The sequence below is a fragment of the Harpegnathos saltator genome, unplaced genomic scaffold (assembly GCF_003227715.2).
Source record: "Harpegnathos saltator strain DR-91 unplaced genomic scaffold, Hsal_v8.6 scaffold54, whole genome shotgun sequence".
Lineage (NCBI taxonomy): Eukaryota > Metazoa > Arthropoda > Insecta > Hymenoptera > Formicidae > Harpegnathos > Harpegnathos saltator.
Genome location: NW_020230360.1, coordinates 1,510,345 through 1,532,078, shown reverse-complemented (window position 1 = coordinate 1,532,078; position 21,734 = coordinate 1,510,345). Strand labels below are relative to the sequence as shown.

At 42.9% G+C, this 21,734-nt stretch overlaps 1 protein-coding gene across 5 annotated transcripts in view; it reads left to right on the top strand.

Annotated features, from left to right (window-relative positions):
• The window catches only part of DIP2 (disco-interacting protein 2), an 80,421-nt gene that overhangs the window by 43,863 nt on the left and 14,824 nt on the right, over positions 1-21,734 (top strand). For 3 of the 5 annotated variants that reach the window (XM_019843803.2, XM_025303386.1, XM_019843802.2), the window contains 5 exons: positions 4,143-4,295; positions 13,530-13,724; positions 16,982-17,483; positions 19,989-20,325; positions 20,527-21,340. In XM_019843803.2, the coding sequence (XP_019699362.1) occupies positions 4,143-4,295; positions 13,530-13,724; positions 16,982-17,483; positions 19,989-20,325; positions 20,527-21,340 (2,001 nt within the window). Of the gene's footprint in view, positions 1-920; positions 1,158-4,142; positions 4,296-13,529; positions 13,725-16,981; positions 17,484-19,988; positions 20,326-20,526; positions 21,341-21,734 lie in introns of all 5 variants that reach the window. The other 2 variants (XM_025303385.1, XM_025303387.1) reach the window with 2 other exon arrangements.

Sequence of the window (21,734 nt, the reverse complement as noted above, 5' to 3'; positions counted from 1 at the left end):
CTCTACAAATATGTTAAGTTTCGTCGAAATCGGAAACACACACTTCGCGTATGTTCCTTGTTAGTTCATCCTAAAGTCCGATTCATTGGCTGCATAGCACTTTAACATTCAGACGATCTGAGGGAAAATCTAATACTATCTGATGTTACAGGATGAACTCGGTTATGAATATGATGTTACAAGACTCGTTTATGAATATCGACCTTAAACTCAGATTAAGCTTTAATTGACCGGTAGAAGCGGCGCCACAAGTCATTGTCGGCCGACCCGGCATTCTTGCGTGTCGCGTGATTATCCATGATTGTGCGTCTATGTGTCCACCATGAACACTCGTCGAAAACTTAAGGGCTCCACATATGGAATGACATAGACGCATATGCATAACATAAGAGCTTATGAACTAATGAGCATCGAGCATACAGTCGCCATATTGATTTACACAATAGCATTTAGATGCTATCTAGATATTCATTGGTCCATAAGCTCTTATGTTATGCATATGCATCTATGTCATTCCATGTGTGAGGACCCTTAAGTCCGGGTCAGACTATGGATTGGGATTGAGATTAAATTGAAATTTAACCAATTAGAAAAAAGAAAATAATCTCAAATATAGTAAACTTAGCCCTGATTAGTTAAATTTCAATCCAATACTTAATCCCAATCCGTAGTCTGATACGGGTTTTACATTCACGCCGTATCACCATTGCCGCGATACCGCGTCCACGCGTTTGTTTCCCGTTTTCCGACTATTTTATCAAGGAAAACGATTGCCCGATGCCCCGATTAGTCTATCCGCTCAGTCCCCGGTGCGGCGGGACGGATATGACGTAATGGCGAAAAGTACACGGGAGCGAGCGAGTGTCTGAGAAACGAAACGACGCACCAGCTCTGTGCATACGCGCCTGTGTGGATCGTAGGGGCTGCAAATGCTGGTGGTGGTGGAGGGCTGGAGAGAACGGGTTACGGAAGCGGGGGAGGTGGCGGCGTTGGCGTTGGCGTTGGCGGCGGCGGCGGCGGAGGAGGAGGAGGAGGAGGAGGAGGCGGAGGAGGAGGAGACTGTGGCGACGGTAGTGGTGGTGGCGGCGGCCGACCGCAGCCACGTGCACGGCGCACGCAACGGCGCGTCACGCACAACGAGAAGCGCTATCACTCAGGTAGCGCCACGCACTACACGTCGGCGAACGCGACTCGGACTCGCGGACGCGACGCGGCGATTATTGATTTGCGCGTGTGTGTGCGTGTGTGTGTTTCTCTCTCTCTCTCTCTCTCTCTCTTTTACTCCCTCTCTCTCTTTCTGTCTCCCTGTGTGCTTTTTGAATTTGCTTTGGTTCCGGACGTTAACGTCTTTTCCGACGCGACGGAGAAGAATAGGATACTTACGTATCGCCCGCGATAGACCTGCCGGGGTAGACAGGATCACTTCTCGTCGAGCCGATACGACGGGGCATCATCTCGTCGCGCTGATGTTATCTTACGCTATTATCTCACAGCGTATTAGCGCGCTCACACGCGTTATTATCGCAACGCTTCTCGCGGTGCGTAAGATAAGCCTAGGGATTTTCTCTCCGCGGCCCGTTATCGGCCGTATGTACTTCTGGCAGGCAGAGATCCTCTTTGCAGAGGCCTCCGAGAGGCGACTCCAGTCTGATCGGTCCGCCGAGATGTCGATTTTATTGTCCGGGTCCCCTGTCCCCCTCCTTTTTTTTCGATTTGCATAACCACGTTCACACATTTGTAGAGAGATAGATGTGGATCCCGGAATGATTTTATTCTCCCACTCTTTCTTTCTATTTTTCACGTTCTCTGCACACACGACACACACACACACACACACAGCGTGGAAACTCGTTCGAGAGCGGCCTGGAGTCCTCGCGAATGAATTCCATCCGTCCGTACGTACGCTTGTATCACTCTCTCTCTCTCTCTCTCTCTTTCTCTTCGTGTAGCCTGTGTGCCTGCTTTATGCCCCTGTCTCGCGTGTGTTGCCTCGAGACGCTTTTGCACCTTTAGATACCTTTGTAATTTGACATAGCAAGGCGGTAGCCGAGAGACCGGTTGTTCCACCTTCGGGTGACTCAAGATTGCTGCCAGCCAGCCAGCCGGCCGGCCGGCTTGCCTACCTGCCTACCTGCCTACCTACCTACCTACCTACCTACCTACCTACCTACCTACCTACCTACCTACCTACCTACCTACCTACCTACCTACCTACCTACCTACCTACCTATCTACCAACCTACCTACCTACCTACCTACCTACTTACCTACCTACCTACCTACCTACCTACCTACCTACCTACCTACCTACCTACCTACCTACCTACCTACCTACCTACCTACCTACCTACCTACCTACCTACCTACCTATCTACCTACCTACCTACCTATCTACCTACCTACCTACCTATCTACCTGCCTCTGCCTGGCCTGCCTGCCTCTACCTGCCTCTGCCTGCCCTGCCTGTGCCATCCATCGGCATTCTCGCTACTCAGCCGACTACGTCGTGCATCCGCGAGCGTGCTACGCAACACCTCCATCTTTCACGTGGCCCACCGTCGTCAATAGGGATTCTCGTTCCCGCGAATAAGGGACCTCCGTGCCGTGGAACCGCGATCTCATGGGTCCTTTTGATAAGGCCTCCTGATGGACCACGGTTAGGGTTGCTAAAGATGACCTACCTTGAGAAGGATTGTCTTTCTCTTTAACCCAAATGTTCACGTCGTTGTCGGGGACACTGTTTGTCCTTCTCCACTACCTCCCTCGAAGGAAATTTTTTTTTGCTCGTCATAGTGACTTATCATAGTCACTAGCTAGTGACATTTTTGTCGCTGTTCTGTTGGGTGTTCGGCGCGCTCTTACTTTTGTCAGTAATATATACATGAAATGTGTAATATATGCGGTTGAAGATTGAAACTCGGAAATTTGACATTCCACCCGATGATTTTTTCTTTTTTCACTCATCGAAATTTCCGGCCGCCCTTCCCTTGCCAACTTGCAAATCTGGCGACCCTAACCACGGGCCACGGATCGGGTTTGACTCTTTCAGCTGGTCCTTCGGTTGGGAAGAGCCTGGGGAGGGATTTTTCTAATTTCTTTTCTTTTCGCGCGCGCGACGCTGGACTAATAGCTCCTGCACAAGGAGTCCCGGAAGGATTCTTTTATTCTGATTTACTCCTTATTTGTTCTCCACGCGCCTCATTCCCGTGGACTCTTGAACGGGCAGTCCCTCTGCTACTTTTATTTTTTCTTTCGCGTTTCTGTGCTAAATTCTACCTGCGAGCTGGCAGATCCTTTTCGGGGTAGGATATCGCCTCTCGGTCGTCGCTCGACACACTGCACACGTTGGACTATAAATGGACTGACAAGTTCACACGACGACGACGATGAGGACGACACGTGCGGCCGAAATCCCGAAATCGCCGCGACCGTTCCGAATGAATCGCGACACCGCGCCGCCACGGTCCTCCTCCTCCTCCTCTGTGCTTCTTGCGCCGAGCCACGGACGATCGATACGAGTCGCACACGTATTCGACGCAGCATCCGATGGTGGAATGACCAGTCGTCAGTAGTCGCAATTAGGCGATTACCTCGCATCCGGATAAATAATACGCGAGCGCGACATGCGAGCCAAGCCGAAACGACTCAAGGATCTCTGTTTCACTCTCTCTTCCCCCTCCTCTCTCTCTCTCACTCTTTCTTTCTCTCTCTTTCGGGGAGTTGGGCGTGCAAGGGCACAACTAATCGCATGGAAGCCCGGTAATACGCTCTAGGATTCGCGAGGGTGCTCGACGCTCGCCAGAGATCCTCGAGGGTCCTTGGGTCCTCCGGCGAGGCTCTTCTCGGTATCATTAACATAACGCAGCTCTCGCGTGGCCGTCTCTCTTTCCGCCGCGTTCGGAAGACCTTAGCTCTCTGAGGATCGCGTTTGCGATAATCGATGACGGTCAGAGAGGGACTGGGAACGCGCTCATCGCTAATCCCGAATGCCAGCTTCAATCAAGCCGCTCCGTCGTTTATCCGGATGCGCGCCGCCGCGAAAAGCGAAACGCGCGCCCCCGTCGCGCCTTGCTACTTGTCCCTCGTAGCAGCCACGTCCCATCTTTGTCTATGTGCCGTTGTTGTTGTTGTGTTGCATGCAGGCGGCCGGCTAGTGCCTGGCGGGATCGCCAGTCCCCCGGGATCTGGCGGCTCCACAGGGAACACCGGGAACTCGAACTCGGCTGCGGCGGCGGCGGCGGCCGCGAGACGCGGCAATCGCAGACTTACGCGCAATGAGAGCCGATACCATTCCGGTGAGTATACACGTTCAGAGGGTTGCTGGGGCATAGCTGAGGTACTATCCTAGTTGTCCTGCTGCGACTGGCACACCCGTCCAGGGGTCACACTCTTTCTCTCTCACTCACTCTCTCTCTCTCTCTCTCTCTCTCTCTATCTCTCTATCTCTCTTTCTTTTTCTCAATATTCCACCGAGCAAATCGATCGCGAGTAGACTTCAACTCTTCCGTTCCTTACTTTTGACTTTTGGCAAAAGTATCGAAAATTGCCGAGGATGAACTGCCGAAAGTCACCCACAGGCCTAATAATTGCTACAAAGCAGGGTTTCCCAATCTTTTTTGTATTTTGCACCCCTAAAAATTTATTAATAAACTTTTGCACCCCCTACAAAAAAATTATTTGTTTTATGGTAAAAGTTAGCTGTTAGGGTTTTAAGGTAAGGAATTAAAAACCAAAAAAAATATTCAATTTTTAATAATATAAAATATATTTTTATATATAATATAATTTTAATAACATTTTGTTTAATTTTATGGTAAAAATGCCGGATTATTCCAGAATTTATCTTACTCATTATTAATTACAGTCATTTTTCCTCCCACCCCCAAGAATGCTTTTTCGCACCCTCAGTTGGGAACCCCTGCTATAAAGGAAAGGGCTCAGATATAAGGGAGTTTTTCAGCTCTCATAGGATTTTCAAAAAGCAATTACTTTTTTATTGTATGATGATTGAGAGTATCAAAAATAATCATTAGATGAAAATTGATCCATAAAGCAACAAATAATTATTAGTCTAATAATAATTATTAGTTAGGTATATCATTATGGTACGTAAGTTTTTTTCATAACTAATAAGTGGACTAATAAAATATTTCTGCTTCTACTTCTATCTCTGCCATTATATTAACGTCATTTCAGATTACGACATGTATCTCCCACAAAGTGAAAGTGAATATAATTCATGGTGGAAAATTTAATTTTTTATTATTCTTGATATGTAGATATCAATAATAAATAGACTGTAAATACTGATAAATAGATAAATAATAAATGATAACTATATAGTCGTCTGCAGACTTAAGCCTCCACATTGCGTCAAAATTGTGATTATTATAAAGTCTTAATTTCTTTTCCTTTTATTTTTTTATTTTGTTTCTTTCTTGGGTTTTTCTTTTTTATATATTGAACATCACGATCGTGATTATTAAGCATCTTTTGATGATGATTGCTCAGAATTCGACTATTCTTCTTTTTCCTCATATTCACCTGTCCAGTAGGACAAATAATGGGCAATATCTTATCTATACTAGTTTAAAATGACGTTAATATATGATAGCAGAGAAGTGTAATATAATGGCCGAAAATATTTTACCAGTCCACTAATAAGTCATGAAAAGAGGTTAAATACCATAGTGATATACCTATAGACTAATAATTAATTTTGGTTTCATGGATTGGGTCTTTTTCTCACATAATGGTTGTTTCTGACGTTTCCGATGACTGTACAATAAAAAAAAAACTATTTCTTGAAAATACAGTGAGGGCAGAAAAACGCCTCTATCTATCGCGATCTTTCTTTTTTGAAGCTAGGAATATTCAAATAACGTTATATATCGCTAATAGTATTATGTATTTTCCAGATTTATGTATGCACTGTGATTTATATGCTAATAGATAAATCTTTATTCTAACCAAACCTAATCTAACCTAACCTAACCCACTGCGATGTAGTTGCTCCATCTTTTAATTTAAGATATTTACACGAAAAATTAGGTGACTAACGTTCTAAGCAAACAGGGATATGATCAGTGCGTTGACTTATCTGGAAAAATAGTATATTATCAGCGATAGATAACGTTACTTAAACCTTTTGGGCATCAAACTTTGGTCGGTGAGAATTAATTTAAGGGCATCCATTTGAGACCGTTTGAAGCATGTTCATCTAAATTCAGGACGTGAGTGGTTTCCGAAAGTTCACCCTGTTGTTGGCTCTGATAGTTTCTGTAATCATCTGATACAGAAAAATTAGAATCGCGGAGATCGCGTGGAAAGACAAGTCGAAAGACATTTGATTGTTTGAATAGCGGATAAATATGAAATTCGGCTTATCCGAGTTGAATAGCTGAAACATCGCATCTGGATCTAAGTTCGCAGCAGAACCGGTCAAACAATGGAGTTTCGGTATTCGTTCGGATCTGACATTATCCGGATATCTAGTTATTCGAATGGCGGATAAATAACGCTTCAAATTCGGCTTATCCGAGTAACGGTTGAAACATCGAAATCGAATCTGGATCTCAATTTGAAATCGACCAAACAGACGCGTTCGCAACAATCTACACCTCTCTCGAAAATTTAATAATCAACAACAAGTAAATATTTTTTGTAAAAATAGAAATTTAACGAGACTCCGATAATGCCTATTTTTATGGATCCTTATTTAATTGTTCCTTAATTATAATTCAATATTTTTTAGTTATAATTTAACTTTAATTTATCTATTTGGATAATAATTATTTTGGATAAATTTGTTGTTAAAGATTGATTCGTTTTCTGTTCATTTAATCTTTTTATTTGATCCGGATCCGCAAACTTGAATCGGGATTTCCTCTTGCGGATACAAATTCTCGAAATTTGGACATGAATAGCGCGATCTTGAGTTTTCCAGTCGGAACCAATCTCGGATATCCGGATAGTCAGATATCAGAAAGCTTGGGAGGCTTTAGTCGAAAGACGGGACGGGCGACTATCGAGGTAATTTTCAGAGATCAGGCAAGAGACGATAAATATCCACTCCCGCAAGATGTGTGTTGAACGGTGTTCCTTATTGCGGATCTGTCCAGTTTTCTCGTCTTGGGCTGTCTTTGGGCTGGTTTGAGCCTTGAAACAGGCCTCATTAGAGCTTCGCGCTTCTCGCCTTGTTCTCCCCCTCCCGCCTCATCATATCCCGTCTCTCGTCTGAGTGAAATGTCGTCTCGCATGACCGAGAGAAGAAAAACCCGCCTGGTTCGGAAGCGCCAATCGGCAGAAGTTCATTTATCTTAACGCAAAGTGCAGGCAATCTTCCACCTGGTGCACCGTTACCGGCCGATGTCGACGGGCAGTACCTCGTAGAGGAGATAAGTCGGTCTGAGAGCGTCCGCGTTGATAGACGCTTGTGACTGCAGCGTACAGGGCGTCTCAAAAGGAAACACGTAGGAGGTTCTCCCCTCGAGTAAACGAATTTCCAAAACAAACGTAGGTAGACTGAAAACCGATAAATAATGACAAGCCCCCTCCCCTTCGTTCTATTAACAATAGTGATATTTGTCTCAACGAGTCTTCCCCGATTTCTCGTCGCACGTTGACTATCACACGCTGATGATATCCGTATGTGAGATTTTCTCGCGGTCACACTTACTGCCAACGACCGAACGAAGTGTGCTGTAATTGTATTAGGAGTGCGATTTAGTTGTGAGGTTTTTTTTTTTTTTCAATCAATTCAAAAATTGATTTACTTAAACGAGATAATGAACGAATACCTTGATCACAATATTTTCCTTCGCTTCCTACAACTTCTTCCCATTTTTCTGGCAAGAGATTTGGATTCCGCGATGATAAAACTTAATTATATTTCGCACCTCTAAAAATTTATTAATGAACCTTCGTACCCCCTAAAAAAAAAATTATTCACATGTTTTATGGTAAAAATTAGTTGTTAGGGTTTTAGGGTAAAAAGTTAATTTATAATAATTTATTATCACATAGTATTGTTTTACAGAAATTAACTATCATTTTAATATTATAAAAAATTATTATCCATGGTATCAAGCTTCGTATAGTGATACATAATGAATATAAACGTACAGGTACAAAAAAAATATATAATTTTAATAACATTTTTTTTAATTTAATGGTAAAAATGCCAGATATTTCAGAATTCATCTTAATCATTATTAATTATAATCACTTTTCCTTGCACCCCCAAGAATGTTTCTTCGCACCCCTTGGGAATCTTTGCTCTAGAGCATGTTGCATCGACCGCAGCAAGTGATAATCGAATGGAGAATACGCGGGGTGCGGTAAGACTTCTCATTCCAGCTTTAATAGCATTTGCTTCGCTGATAATGCAACATGAGGTCGAGCATTGCCGTGAAGAAGGATCACTTTGCGTCGTTTACTCGCAACTGGTGATCGTTTTTGGTCCAATACTCGCTTCAATTTGTATAATTGTTGTCTATAACGATCAGCGATGACACCTTCATTCAAATTTAACAATTCATGGTACGTAATACCTTCTTGATCTCACCAGATACATAGCAACACCTTTGAACCATGAATATCGCGCCTCGAAGTGAATGTTGCTGGTTGACCTGGATTAACCCATGATTTTTTTCATTTGGTGTTACCGAAATAGATCCATTTTTCACCCCCCAGTAACAATTCGATACAAAAACTTTCCATTTTTTGTCTGGCCATAAGCGAAATGCAAATGTTCAACCGGTTCGCAATGGCATTTTCCGATAATTGATGTGGAACCCATTTTTTTTCTTTGTGAATCTTTCGCATGTCATGTAAACGTTTAGTAACTGTTGTACGATCAACATTTACTGCCCTGGCAAGTTCTGAAGTGGATTGTGCTGGATTTTCGTCCAATAATGCTTGCAAATCTGCATTTTCGAGCTTTTTTCGTTGTCCCGAGCGATCTTTGTCGTTAACATTGAAATCACTACTTTTGAATCGTCTAAACCAATATTCACTCGTCTCAATTGATGGAGCAACATCACCATGAGTTTCTATCAGAATTCTATGACTTTCAGCCGCTGTTTTCTTTTGATTAAAAAACAAATTCAACGCGTATCGAAAATGCTGTTTAGGAAGCTCCTTTTTCAAGATGTCATTGACACGTTTTATACGTGGTATTTTTACCTGCGCCTATTATTAATAAGTGACTAAATATCATGGATTAATATTAAAGCATTAAGAAACAATAACTGTGACTGTGGGGAGTCTTCGACAAAACTGACACTAGTGCCATCTCTTGCAAAACCTTCAGAACCAAATCACGCTCCTAATACAGCGTACACGTTCGATTGGGACACCCTGTATGCGCGCCACTGCAGCGGGTAACAAACCGCGTGCGCCGGTGTTGCATGATGTCGTAATAACGATACGCGCGGCTATGCCTCACCCGGAAATGCACGGCGACTCCGAGGACCGAACGTTAGCTGCATTATATTGCAGTTTACGCGCGGCGCATTGGATGCACCTATCGTCGCGGTATCACAGGCGGCGAACGCGCGCGTGCGAGGCTCGACCTTAATTGCGAGTCGAAGTCGCGACGTAAAAAGCGCGCCCATGAGTGTCGCAGGATCGTTCTCTCGCAGCTTTACGTTGCGTAATGCCGTTGGAGGCTCTCTTGTAGGGAAATGTCCCTCGGAATCACGGGAATGAGTGTCAAGCTTAGGAAATGGACTCTGACTTAACCCTTTAACGCCTACTGGTAACTACAGTTACCAGAAACGCATTTAAGAATCCATAACTTAATCAAAAAAGGAGATATTTTCGTTTTCTCTCCATCACTGTAAAGGTGAATTCTTCTTCTAAAAAATGGTATATAGATTGTATGTAGATTCGGTTTAGTCTGTTTTTAGCTCAATTTTAATGATAACATGCTTTGTCAAAGCTAGATGTTCTAGCTACTTTCCAAGTAGGCATAGTTAGCATTGTTACTGACATCTAGAAGTGCACTATAAATGAATAGATTGGTATCTGTTATAATTTTATACATTTGGAAGCTTGCTCAGATGCAAAATGTGAAATTAAAAGAATACATAAATTCAAAATGGCGAATCCAATATGGTGGACACGAAAATCAAGAAATCAACCTATTTTCGTGAAATCTAGTGACGTACAGTTTTTTATGCGGCGAAAAATGAAGCGACGATTGACTATCTAAATGGTGATCTATAAGATATTCTTCTGAAATAGTAAGCTTGACGCTCTGAATGATAAACTTCACTCACAAATATAGTAAAGTTTCAGCTCAGAAATGTCAAGTTAACTATCAGAGTTATGTCGTGTAGATTACCCTTCATTTTTCTCTGTATATGCTCATTTCGTATATGCTTTTAGAATCAAAGTCATATTTGCCAATAAAAAAAAGAACGAACGATAAAAAAACCAATATAAAATTCTGATATTTTTTTGGTTATCACTACTTATAGTCTCAGTTCAAAAAAATTCAAATTTTATTCTTAAAACACTTATAAAAAAGTCGGGCGTTAAAAGGTTAAACTAGCGTAGACGTGTTTTCACCGAGTCAGGTGTATTCGCTCCTATGATACTGGAACGGCGTGAACCCGGCAATTTCCGGCGCGGATTTCGTCAAATATTAAGGCGTATAGCGATTAAAAATAATACGAGCAATAAATGTAACTAAGTATAATTGATAAGTATAAATATAAGATGAATATCTGCCGTTTAAGGGACCCACCTGCAGTGATCTTGATTTTAGGATACATTATAGAAATCACCGTACCGAGTAGCTTTCAACAGGTCTCAGCCACCGCTTATCAAGTAACTTTTATTGAAAAAATATTAACAAAAAGAATTTCGTAAATGGAGCGTACTTTCTCGATACATTGTACATTAAAAATGGCAGACAGTACACCTAAGCTAACTTATCCATCTTTGTACACGGCTAAGCGCTGTTGAAAAAGCCCCATTAAAATTTTGCATTGAGACGCCATGTACAAAAGGATGCATACAATGTGTTAGGTTAGGTTAGTTGCCGAGGGCTGCAGGGAAGCTCCGTTTCACTCCCCGCGCATATACGTGGGTTCTTTATCATTTTTTAACGTATAGTGTGTCGGAGAAGTATGCTCCATTTGTGAAACTTTATTGTTAATAGCTTCTAAATAAACAATAAATGACGGCCTAAAATCTGTTGAGGGCTGCACAGTACGGTGATTTCTATAATGTCTTAAGACCATTAAAGATGATTCTCTATATTAAAACGGTTTCACCGAATATAACCTAACCGATAAATCCTTATACACCTTGATATATTTGATAAAATCCGTGTCGAAAATTGGCACAGTGCTGGCTCCTGGGTGTTTCAGGCTGGATTCTCGCTGTTTGTCTAGGCGGCAACTAGCAGGGTTCCGTCAATCATCCGTTAGAAAGTTCCTCAATGCTTTAGCAGAGAAACATTCACAGTATCCGACATGCATTTCAAGCATCAACCCTCACCAAGGGTCTTCAGTCAACGTTGTTTATCACGATTGGGTCTCCACAGGGTCCCATCGTTTTATTCAGTTCAGTTGGGAGTTATCGTTTGGTGTTGTAGCTGACTCAGATTATGTTTCTTCGGGTTGTTTAACATGTACTTTAGTGACTCGAGCATTGTTAACGGCAAATTGTAATGTTACATTTACAACGATGCATTAGAAAATTATCTTCTGCAGTTCTCATAGGATCCCTTTGGTGTATTAAGAGTTGAAAGATTAACTTTATCCTTTATTTATCCTTATTAATTCAGTCTTGCCTTATTCGTCGGATTCATCGTCGAATTTCGCGCAAAAATACTCGCTCTCGACGCTCCGGAAGTGGAGAAAATTCAATGAGACGGCTGTCGCGCGTGAAATTCCAATTGCTGTTTATCGATCGCAATTCTCGACCATTCGCTCTCGAAGCCGCTATAATCGTCGCCGGACGTGACACGGGACACTTGTAGGACGCTTCTTGCAGCGCGCATTTGTGCCGCTAGGCCGCGAGCACGTGGAAAAAGGTCGGCGGTAAAACACGAGCATTAAGAAAGTCGACTAATCGCAGTCGATCATACTCTTGGGCCATTAGGAGCATAATCGACTGCGGTTGGTCGATCGCTGTTCGCGTTTTACCGTCTTACTGCTGTTACATGGTTTCTTAATCCTTTGAGCTATAGTAGGACATACGTACATTATCCACATAAATTTCCTTCATTTTTAGTGATTTTAACTAACCTTTAAGCAGTCATATTCAACTGCTATATTACTATTACTATTATTACTATTATTACTGCTATACATTCTCAGAGAAACATAAAGAATTAATAGTAAATAGCTTGTAGCTAAATGTTTAATTGTTAACTTGCTAGGAACAAATGAAAATGAAAAAAGGCATTCTTTTTTATTATTTTTTTTTCCCCAGAAAAATTAATTCGTGAACAAACTATGAGGAATTTTTTTGACACATCGCAATATTAAGGACACTTAATTAATATTTTATACATTTTCTAAAATTTTTCGTAGATTCTATTTTTTATAATAATTATTTTTATAACAAATTATTGAAATACTAGTATTATCTTCATTTTGATTTTTTCATCTTCATTTTGATTTTTTTGGCAAATTTAAAAATTCAATCAAATTCAATTAAATCTTTACAATTTAAAAATTTATACTCCAAATATGAAAAGATTCTATCGAAAAATCAAGATTTTTGAACTGCCATATCGAACCACCATATTGAATTAAAAAATTCCGACTTTAGATTCGTAATCAGTGGCGTACTTAGATACCACATCTCTAAAAACTTATATTCCAAATATGAACAGATTCCACGAAGAAATCAAAATTTTTGAACCGCCATATTGAATTAAAAAATTCCGACTTCAGATTCGTAATCAGTGACGTACTTAGATACCGCATCTCAAGAAGTTCCACCGAGAGATAAAAAATGTATGGCTTAAAGGGTTGTAACTAATGCGTAAGTATCTTGAAACAAATGTTTCACTCGGCATGCGAGAGTCTCCTCCCCCCTCCCTTGGCCAACCATCCATCGTCGATGTGCAGCTGAAGAGAAAAAGCTACAGCGTGACTTTGCTCGCTTGTGCCGTCGCGATCTCATCGGGGGCTGCTGCCAGTATGTGCCTGCCTGTCGAATCGAGACCCCGATTCGACTGTCCGACCTTTCCCGAGTCCGCGTCCGCTGAGCGACTTGTGATCCTTCCCGAAGTGTACATACTCAATTATGAAAGCCGTCGCGCGTTACCTTAGACCATCGGTGGCGACTACGGCGACGATGACGACGTAAGTGCACGACGCGCGCAGTGTGCATGATGAGCGCGCGCGCGCGCGCGTAAAAATAGCGTGCTCCTCAGAAGAGGACGATGGCGAGGATGATGAACGGATGACGACGCGGAAGCGAGGAGGACCAAGTGTCCCTCCGCGCGCGCGTCATCCGCTCTCGCGTCCGTCCGCCTGGTGTAATCGATTCTCGGTGCTTAGAGGTGCGCCAGGAGGCGGTGCAGCAGGCGCTGGCGGCGATGCAGGGGCGGCCGAAGCCATCCTTGCCGATGCCGTCCAAGAGGACCTCCGTGATGGCCAGGAGTCCCGATCGGGAAAGACGCGATAGCGGCGAGTCCAGCAGCGACGAGGACAGCGTCGTCACCGAGGAGAGTCCTGGCGCGGGTGGACCTACCGGTATATCGTTTGCGCGATCGTCCGCGTTCTTGCGACGGGTCCTTTGGGATGTCGAGGATGAGCGGAGAGAAACGACAGAGTCGGCCGGGTTATGTGCGCGCTGTGTGATATCGTGGATTTTTCGCCGGGTTCTCGTCCTGACGTTGCTGAACGGCCCGTATTGCTAAACAGTCCTGAAGCTTGTTCCTGAGGAATATTCCAGTCAGACACTCGGATTTCAGTTTGCAGGTCGATCTGAATTTCAAAGTCAAATCTTAGAGGGATAACATTGTGTCTGGAATTGTGATTCGACTGGAAGATTTATTGGTTCTAGATTCAAATGTATCTCGTGCGAGACAAGTTTCAAAAGTAACGACTATCTATGCGGGATTTCAATTTCTGGAGGTTGATCTGTAATCGTGATTCAGTTGAAGCATTCGTAAATTCTAATCGAAAGAAATTCTACTTGTAGATTCAAATGCATCTTGCGTGAGAAAAGTTTCAAAAGAGTGACGATTATTCACATGGGATTTAAGTTCGGAGATTGATCCGAATATTTTAGTGAAATCATACAAGGGGTGATTATACATCTAAATGTGACTCGATTGAAAAATTTACGTCTAATTTCAGATTCGAATATATTTTACTCGAGACAAGTCTCAAAAGTAGCGATTATAAGTTTAAGGCTCATATTAATAGTTTTTGTGTTTGGAGCTTGGTTTACGTTAGATACTCGAACTTGAAGATGGAGATTGATTTGAATTTTTAACTCATGTAAAGAATATATCTACAGGGTGAGTCTTTTTGATCTTAGCAGGCAAATATGTCGGAAATGTGCAATTTTACAAAAAAATATTTCAAATAAAAGTTGTATGGTTTAAAGAGGGATGTACAATAGTTCCCTTGGTTTGACCTTGAAACGTGTATTTAAGGTCAAATGAAAGTCAACTTAATTTTTTTCAAATGGAAACTTTAATTTTTTATTATATTTTCTTTTTTTTACCAATTAACTTTAACAACTTTTGCATATATAATATTTTTTTATTTGCCCAATATTTTTTAGATATTTGAGAAAAGCTGGGTAACTTTTTCAACACGTAACTTTTGATATCTCGCTATTTCGTCGGAAGAAAAAATAGTATTAGACAATAGCGTCCTGACTTGTTAATTTGATGATTTTGACACTTCCAAAAGTCGATAACTCGTATAATTGTAATTCTACTGTGTGGAAAAACTCACTCCTAATTTTAGATTTGATTGTATTTCGCTTGAGAACAATTTCAAAGATAACGATTATTGATGTCCGATTTAAGGCTGATATTATTAGTCTTTGTGTTTGAAGCTTGCTTCACGTGAAATACTCAAATTTGAAGATGGAGATCGATTTGAATTTTTTAAACACCTCGTGTAAAGAATATCATATTTAAAATTGTAATTCAACTATATGGAAAAACTCACTCCTAATTTCAGATTTGAATGTATTTCGCTTGAGAAAAATTTCAAAGGTAATTAATGGAGATTTAAGGCTCGTATCAATAGTCTTGAAGCTTGAAATACTTGAAGTTAGAGTGAGATCTGAATTTTTCAGTTGAATCATACATGCACAAGATGACATCATGTATCGGTAATAATGATTCAAGTGGTTTCTCAATTCAACTGGAAAACTCACTTCTAATTTTAACCCGGCGTCACATTCAGGCGTCACATTCAGGCTGGGAGGGTCATGATGACCCTCGAGATGTTTTCTTAAACTCGTTAAATATTCTATCAGGTTACCTATGTTAAGTAGGTAACTATTCCATAAAAGCTTTCAAACAAAAACCGCGAGGGTGGACGAAAAGATATTCGGGTTCACCTTCATTCCATGATCCACCTCAACGTGCGTGTGACATTCATAGACATAGATAGGGACAGAGCATAGAGTTGCGGGGGGATAACCATTGCGGAACGGTGCGACGAGGTAAACTGTGCCTAAATCTAATTGGTGGTTGTGCCATGTGTAAGTATTTGATACATACATAGATGTGTATGAAGTTGTGTGTGAGTGAAATTATGAAAAAAAAGACACATGCATAACCTCTGCAAAATACTGTCAGTGTAAATAGTTCTTATCATTTTGTTACATTTACTATTTGCCAGTGACAGCCAAGTCATTGCATCACACGCTCTGAACATGCGCACTATTGTAGCCAATGAAACTTAGGCACAGTCATCCCCCCGCATTTCAGCACAACTCCCCTCGCCTATCTTATGGGCTTATGCTCTGTCCCTATATTCCTATGTCTATGGTGACATTTTACCACCACAGTGACGCCGGGTTAAATATAAATGCGATTGTCCCACTTGAAGCTAGCCTCACGAGATCTGAATTAAAAATTAGGTCTGAGTTTTTCAATTGAGTCATAAAATGACTCAAATTGGTGATTCAAGCAAAAGACCTGCGTCTGGTTCTAAATTCAAGTGTGAGTGCTTGAGACAGATTTCAAAAAACGACTAAAGGTGTTCATCATCAGGTCTTGTATTGAAGATCGCCTCAAGTTTATCAGATGCTTCGTAGCGAACAAAGCGATCCATCCAAAGTCAAGACAAACTCAAGTCGATAGTCATAACTTTTGAAACGTCTCGAATAAAATACCGAGACTCGAACCGAGAGCGAAATGTGAGTTGTTTCGGTTAAATCGCGAGGTGCTGCTACATGCGTCAGCTGAGAAACTCAGATCCATCTTCCAATTAAGACCCGAGTGTCTCACTTTCACGCGATGACGACCATTCATACAAGTCCAAGCAATGTCCGCGGGTTTCAGAGCGGTTTGTATAATTGAGCACAACGTTGTGGACGAGTCGGGAGCACAATGTACGCGGTGGTTAAAGTCGCGTGCGTTAATGCGTGCCATCTGTTCTCTCCTGCGTACGTGGAAAGCGGGCGAGGACGGAGGGAAGAAAGAAAGACGCACGTAACGAGAGAGAGAAGCCTCGTTGCGTAGAATTCAAGCGCGCCGCGCGCCGTATGACTCCGCAAATGCCGGCGTAATCGTCGCCTGTCCTTGACCATTTCCGCCGGACGGCTCGCGCCGATACAATCAATATGCATGAATTTTTCCTTTCTGTGCTTAACGAAAAACGCGTGCTCAGCCGCGCCGGGCCGCGCAGCGCGCACTGGCACGTGAAGTGAAGCAACCAGTCACGCACCTTCGCGCGCTCGAGAGCCGTCGGAGTGGGTGAGCCAACATCATCGATAATGCGGCGCGATGCTCAAGGTCGTTGGTTCTCCTCGACAGGTACCGGCCTCTCGGACACCAGCAGCACCGGTTCCGCCCGAGACACCCCGCCGCCGCCGAGGCCGCCGGCAAGGAGGCCGCCCGGAGCCGACATCACGGACATCGCCGAGTACACGCCGCACGCCTACTGCAACATCCAGCCACCGGACGTCACCCACACGAGCAGCACCCCGGTGACGGTGCAGCAGCAGTCGGCGACGCGGCGGCCCGGCGCCGACCGGGTGAATCGTTATCACGTGGTCGAGGACCAAAACAACACCGGCACCACCGGCCGTTGGAAGGTCTCCGCCAAGATCCAGCAGCTGCTCAACACGCTCAAGCGGCCAAAGCGCCGGCCCCTGCCGGAGTTCTACGAGGACGACGACATCGAGCTGGAGATCGCTGCTAATCCGAAGGACCCCAACGCCCCGAAGCCCGAGGGAGGCTCCATGACGTCGGCGGTGGGCGAGTCCTTGTCGGTGCCGTCGGGCTTGCCGAGATCCCTCGAGGCTGCCATCCAGAGGTGAGTTGTCGTCGTCATTGCTTGGACGTCGAGGAGATCATGCTGTGGACAGCATCGTGGACCCAAAAGTCCCCGAATGTGCATCCTGAGTGTGTTACTGTGGCTCGAGGTTTCTCCTCTCGCTGTTTTCCATTACATCATTTAGTACGTGTGTATATATTAGATTAGAATTCAACACATTTAAACCTTAAGTAGGCGCAGGGGGTCAGAGCAGGTTGACTTTAAGTAGCATATAAGGTGAGGCATTTAAACAGGTCACCTGAATAACTTTGAAAATATGTAAGACAGAAAAAGAATATTAAATAAAGAAGTTGTAGAGTTTTATATAACGCGTCGTATAGCGATATTAATGTGATCTTGAACAGCGTCATCAAGGCTAAATTATCTTGAATTTTTTTAATGAAAACTCCTATTTTTTATTATATCATCTTTTTCTACTACTTAATTTGGACAACTTTTATCTGAAACATTTTTTTACTTGCCTAATATTTTTTGAGATATTTAAGGAAAACTTAGTAACCAATAATTACCGAGACGTCGTAAGCTAAATATTGAAAAAGTTACCACGTTTTCCTTAAATATCTCAAAAAATATTAGGCGAATTAAGAGATGTTTCAGACAAAAATTATTCAAATTAATTGGTAGAAAAAGATTATGTAATAAAAAATCGGGATTTTCATTCAAGAAAAGTAATGATCAGTGAAATATCTCGAAAGTGGTGCTGTCTGTAAACAAACTGATATCGCCGTCTTATGTCCCTTTTTAAACCAAACAACTTTTGTCATAAACATTTTTTTCTTAAATGCTTTCCTAAAGAGATGTGTAGTGAAAACTTTAAAATAGGACACACTGTATAATATTATAAGTAGCATGCAGGTAATTTTCTCAGTATGTATAGGAAAATTTCTACTGTTCCCTTCTGTTAACTTAAAGAGAATTTATTTGTTTTATATATTTTTGGTTAAAGCAATAAATTTTAATTATCAAACTGCCTACTTATCATGCGCTTACTTGTGTGATTTTGCTCTAGCGCACCCACTTAAAGGTTAAGGTTCTTGATCATATAGGTCATATAGATTATATATCTGAACTTTATCAGCAAAAACTCTTATATGAAAAAAAAGTAAAAAAGTCATAGTAGATATACAGCTGAAATGCAGCTGCTGTCATTTTCAGAAAACTAATTTTATTTGTTAAATCATGTTTTACGAATAAGTGACTCTAGACACACACATACTATTGTAAAGATTGTTCAAAATTTCTGCCATCCACCCATGATGTCAAAGAGGAAAAGAACGTTTTTTTCTTAATTTCGCTCGTAATTAATGGTAAAAATTAGTGGTAACAATGTACCAACATCACGATGAATGATTCTTCGATCAATATTCAGAAATTATCAAAATTGGTGATTATTATTGCCAAAAACCAAGATAAAAATATATATTTAGTGTCATATCCTGAACATATTCTTTTCTTATTTAAATGTACTTTGCAAGAATTTTTAATTTTGCATACACTTTCTCACTTTGACATCGTAAATCGGCCGAAATAATCGAGGATTTTAAATATGTTAAATGACGTAATTTAAAACGGTAATAAATGTGTAAAGGGAGATTTCAGCCAAATCACATGCTTCAGCGTATAAAAATGATACATTTGGGTTTGCAATATATCGACATTTGAATATCCGTGAGAAGCGTTCTACGAGGAGAAGGTCTAATTGTGGTGGTAAGGGGAAAGCTCGTCGGGTAACTTCATCGCGATTTCTTCAGGTGCATTTAGCTTTATATCAGCTCATTCTGGTACTGTGACGTATGATGCAAACTGAAGTATCATTGAATGTGATACTTCTTTTGCGGTCTGGCTCGACTTGAATTTCGGATACGTCTTGGATGAAGTAACGTCTTTGGAAGGGTTTGCCACTTCAGTATATTGTAAGATTTGCATAAAAATGAAGCAGAGATAAACGTTACCGAATACTAAGATTTATGGGATTTTATTAATTATTTGTCAACCCTCGCAATCTGACAAGCTGACTATATGGTAGTGCTGTGGAGGTCGCATATTTTTTACCAATCTAGCCTTTAATATCTACGAAAAAATTCATACTAGTTCAAAATTCTAATAAAAGTCGCCAAAACCCAGAAAAGCCTCCAGATTGTAAAGGTTAATTCATTTATTTCTTCAACTCATACATCTTGCTATTTGATCCACACTAGATTGTCGAGAAGCGACAGAGTACCCAGGTGGCTATGAACGTTTCACCCTGCTTGCTTTATCAGCGCAAATCGTACAACTCATAATTTATTTACTACTGGACGTTTTAGCTGACATGTGAACCGGCGAGAATCATGGCGAGTCCAAGCGAATGACCCAAAACGCCATAATGATTTTCTTGGCGAAAATTGGGACAACCTTCTCGCCTAAACTGACTGATCGGCGGATCTCGGTGGTTACGTGGAGTCTCTTCGCGGCTCATGCAGAGAATTCGCTTTTTACTTCCAGGTACGGCTCGGCGACGTACAAGGCACCAGTGGCGACCGTTCTCGACCCTAACGGCAAGCTTTGCGTAACGCTCACGTACGGGAAGCTGCTCAGCCGCTCCCATAAGATCGCCTATACTCTTCTGAACAAGGCTCTAAGTCGCGGTGGGGATTGCTGCCTGAAACCCGGCGACAGAATCGCCCTCGTTTACCCGAATAACGACCCGATCAGCTTCATGTGCGCCTTTTACGGCTGCTTGCAGGCCGGTATCGTGCCGGTGCCCATCGAGGTACCTCTGACCCGTCGCGACGCGGGCTCCCAGCAGATCGGTTTCCTCCTGGGAAGCTGCGGAATCCAGGTAAGCGGAGCACCGGGCGGGGCGCCTTATCCGTCCGATAGCATTCCTTCTCCTGTGCTCGCATGCTCAATTAGCCGTGCAGTCTCCATATTTGCATGGCGATTTACATGAAAGCGTTCACTTGCGCGCATCTAACTAACGCGGCGACGGCGAGGCTCGCCGCGACCTTGGCGTGCGATAACATCTTACAATGTTCTCCAGGTGGCGTTAACCAGCGAGGCGTGTCTCAAGGGTCTACCGAAGACCGCGGCCGGCGAGGTGGTAGCCTTCAAGGGCTGGCCGAAGCTGCATTGGTTCGTCACCGAACATCTAGGCAAAACGCCCAAGGACTGGCTGCCACCACCGCGTCTCACCGACGACACGCCCGCGTACATCGAGTACACCACCGACAAAGACGGCTCTGTGATGGGTGTGACCATTACGAGGGCGGCGATGATGTCCCATTGCCGCGCACTCACACAAGCCTGCGGCTACACCGAGGGCGAGAACGCCGTCTGCGTGTTGGACTTTAAGCGAGAGGTTGGCCTTTGGCACAGCACCTTGACCAGCGTCCTCAACGGAATGCATGTGATCTTCATCCCTTATGCCTTGATGAAAGTCAATCCCGCCAGCTGGATGCAGATGATCACCAAGCATCGCGCCAGCGTGGCTGTTGTCAAGTCGCGGGACCTCCATTGGGGTCTGCTGGCCACCAAGGACCACAAGGACGTGTCTCTGTCGTCGCTGAGGCTGCTGCTCGTCGCGGACGGCGCGAACCCTTGGTCCCTTTCGTCCTGCGATCAGTTTCTTTCGGTATTTCAGTCCAAGGGGCTCAGGCCGGACGCCGTCTGCCCTTGCGCCTCTTCCAGCGAGGCTCTGACGGTTTCGGTGAGAAGGCCCGGACGCGCAGGAGTGAACGCCACCGGTCGCGGAGTCCTCTCCATGTCGGGCTTGAGTTACGGAGTCGTCCGAGTGGATCAGGAGAACTCCTTGACGTCGTTGACGCTGCAAGATTGCGGACAAGTCATGCCTGGAAGTGAGTCCTGCGAGTCGAGTGGTTTCTTTCGCGGTTGGGAAGAAACGCGTTACTTGTCATGTCGTTGCACAAATTACAAGCTTTTTTCTCTTAGAACAACGGTGATAAATATCGTCGTTACTTTTATTTATGTTATTATTTTATTTCGTACGTATAAAATATGTGCATCGCAACGATTCGTTAGTTCTTGAGCAACGACGACGGTAACGAGTTATTTTTTTCGACTCAATAGCGAGTAACAAGTTACCTTTTACGATAAGTACCTGTAACTGACGCGTTAGTTTTCAAACTACCTTCCCCATCCTCAGTTTTCTTAATGATCTCGTAATTTCTAATATCTTTAACCTTCTTGCGGTTTTATTTATTGACAGAAATTAGCATCAAAATGGTTAAA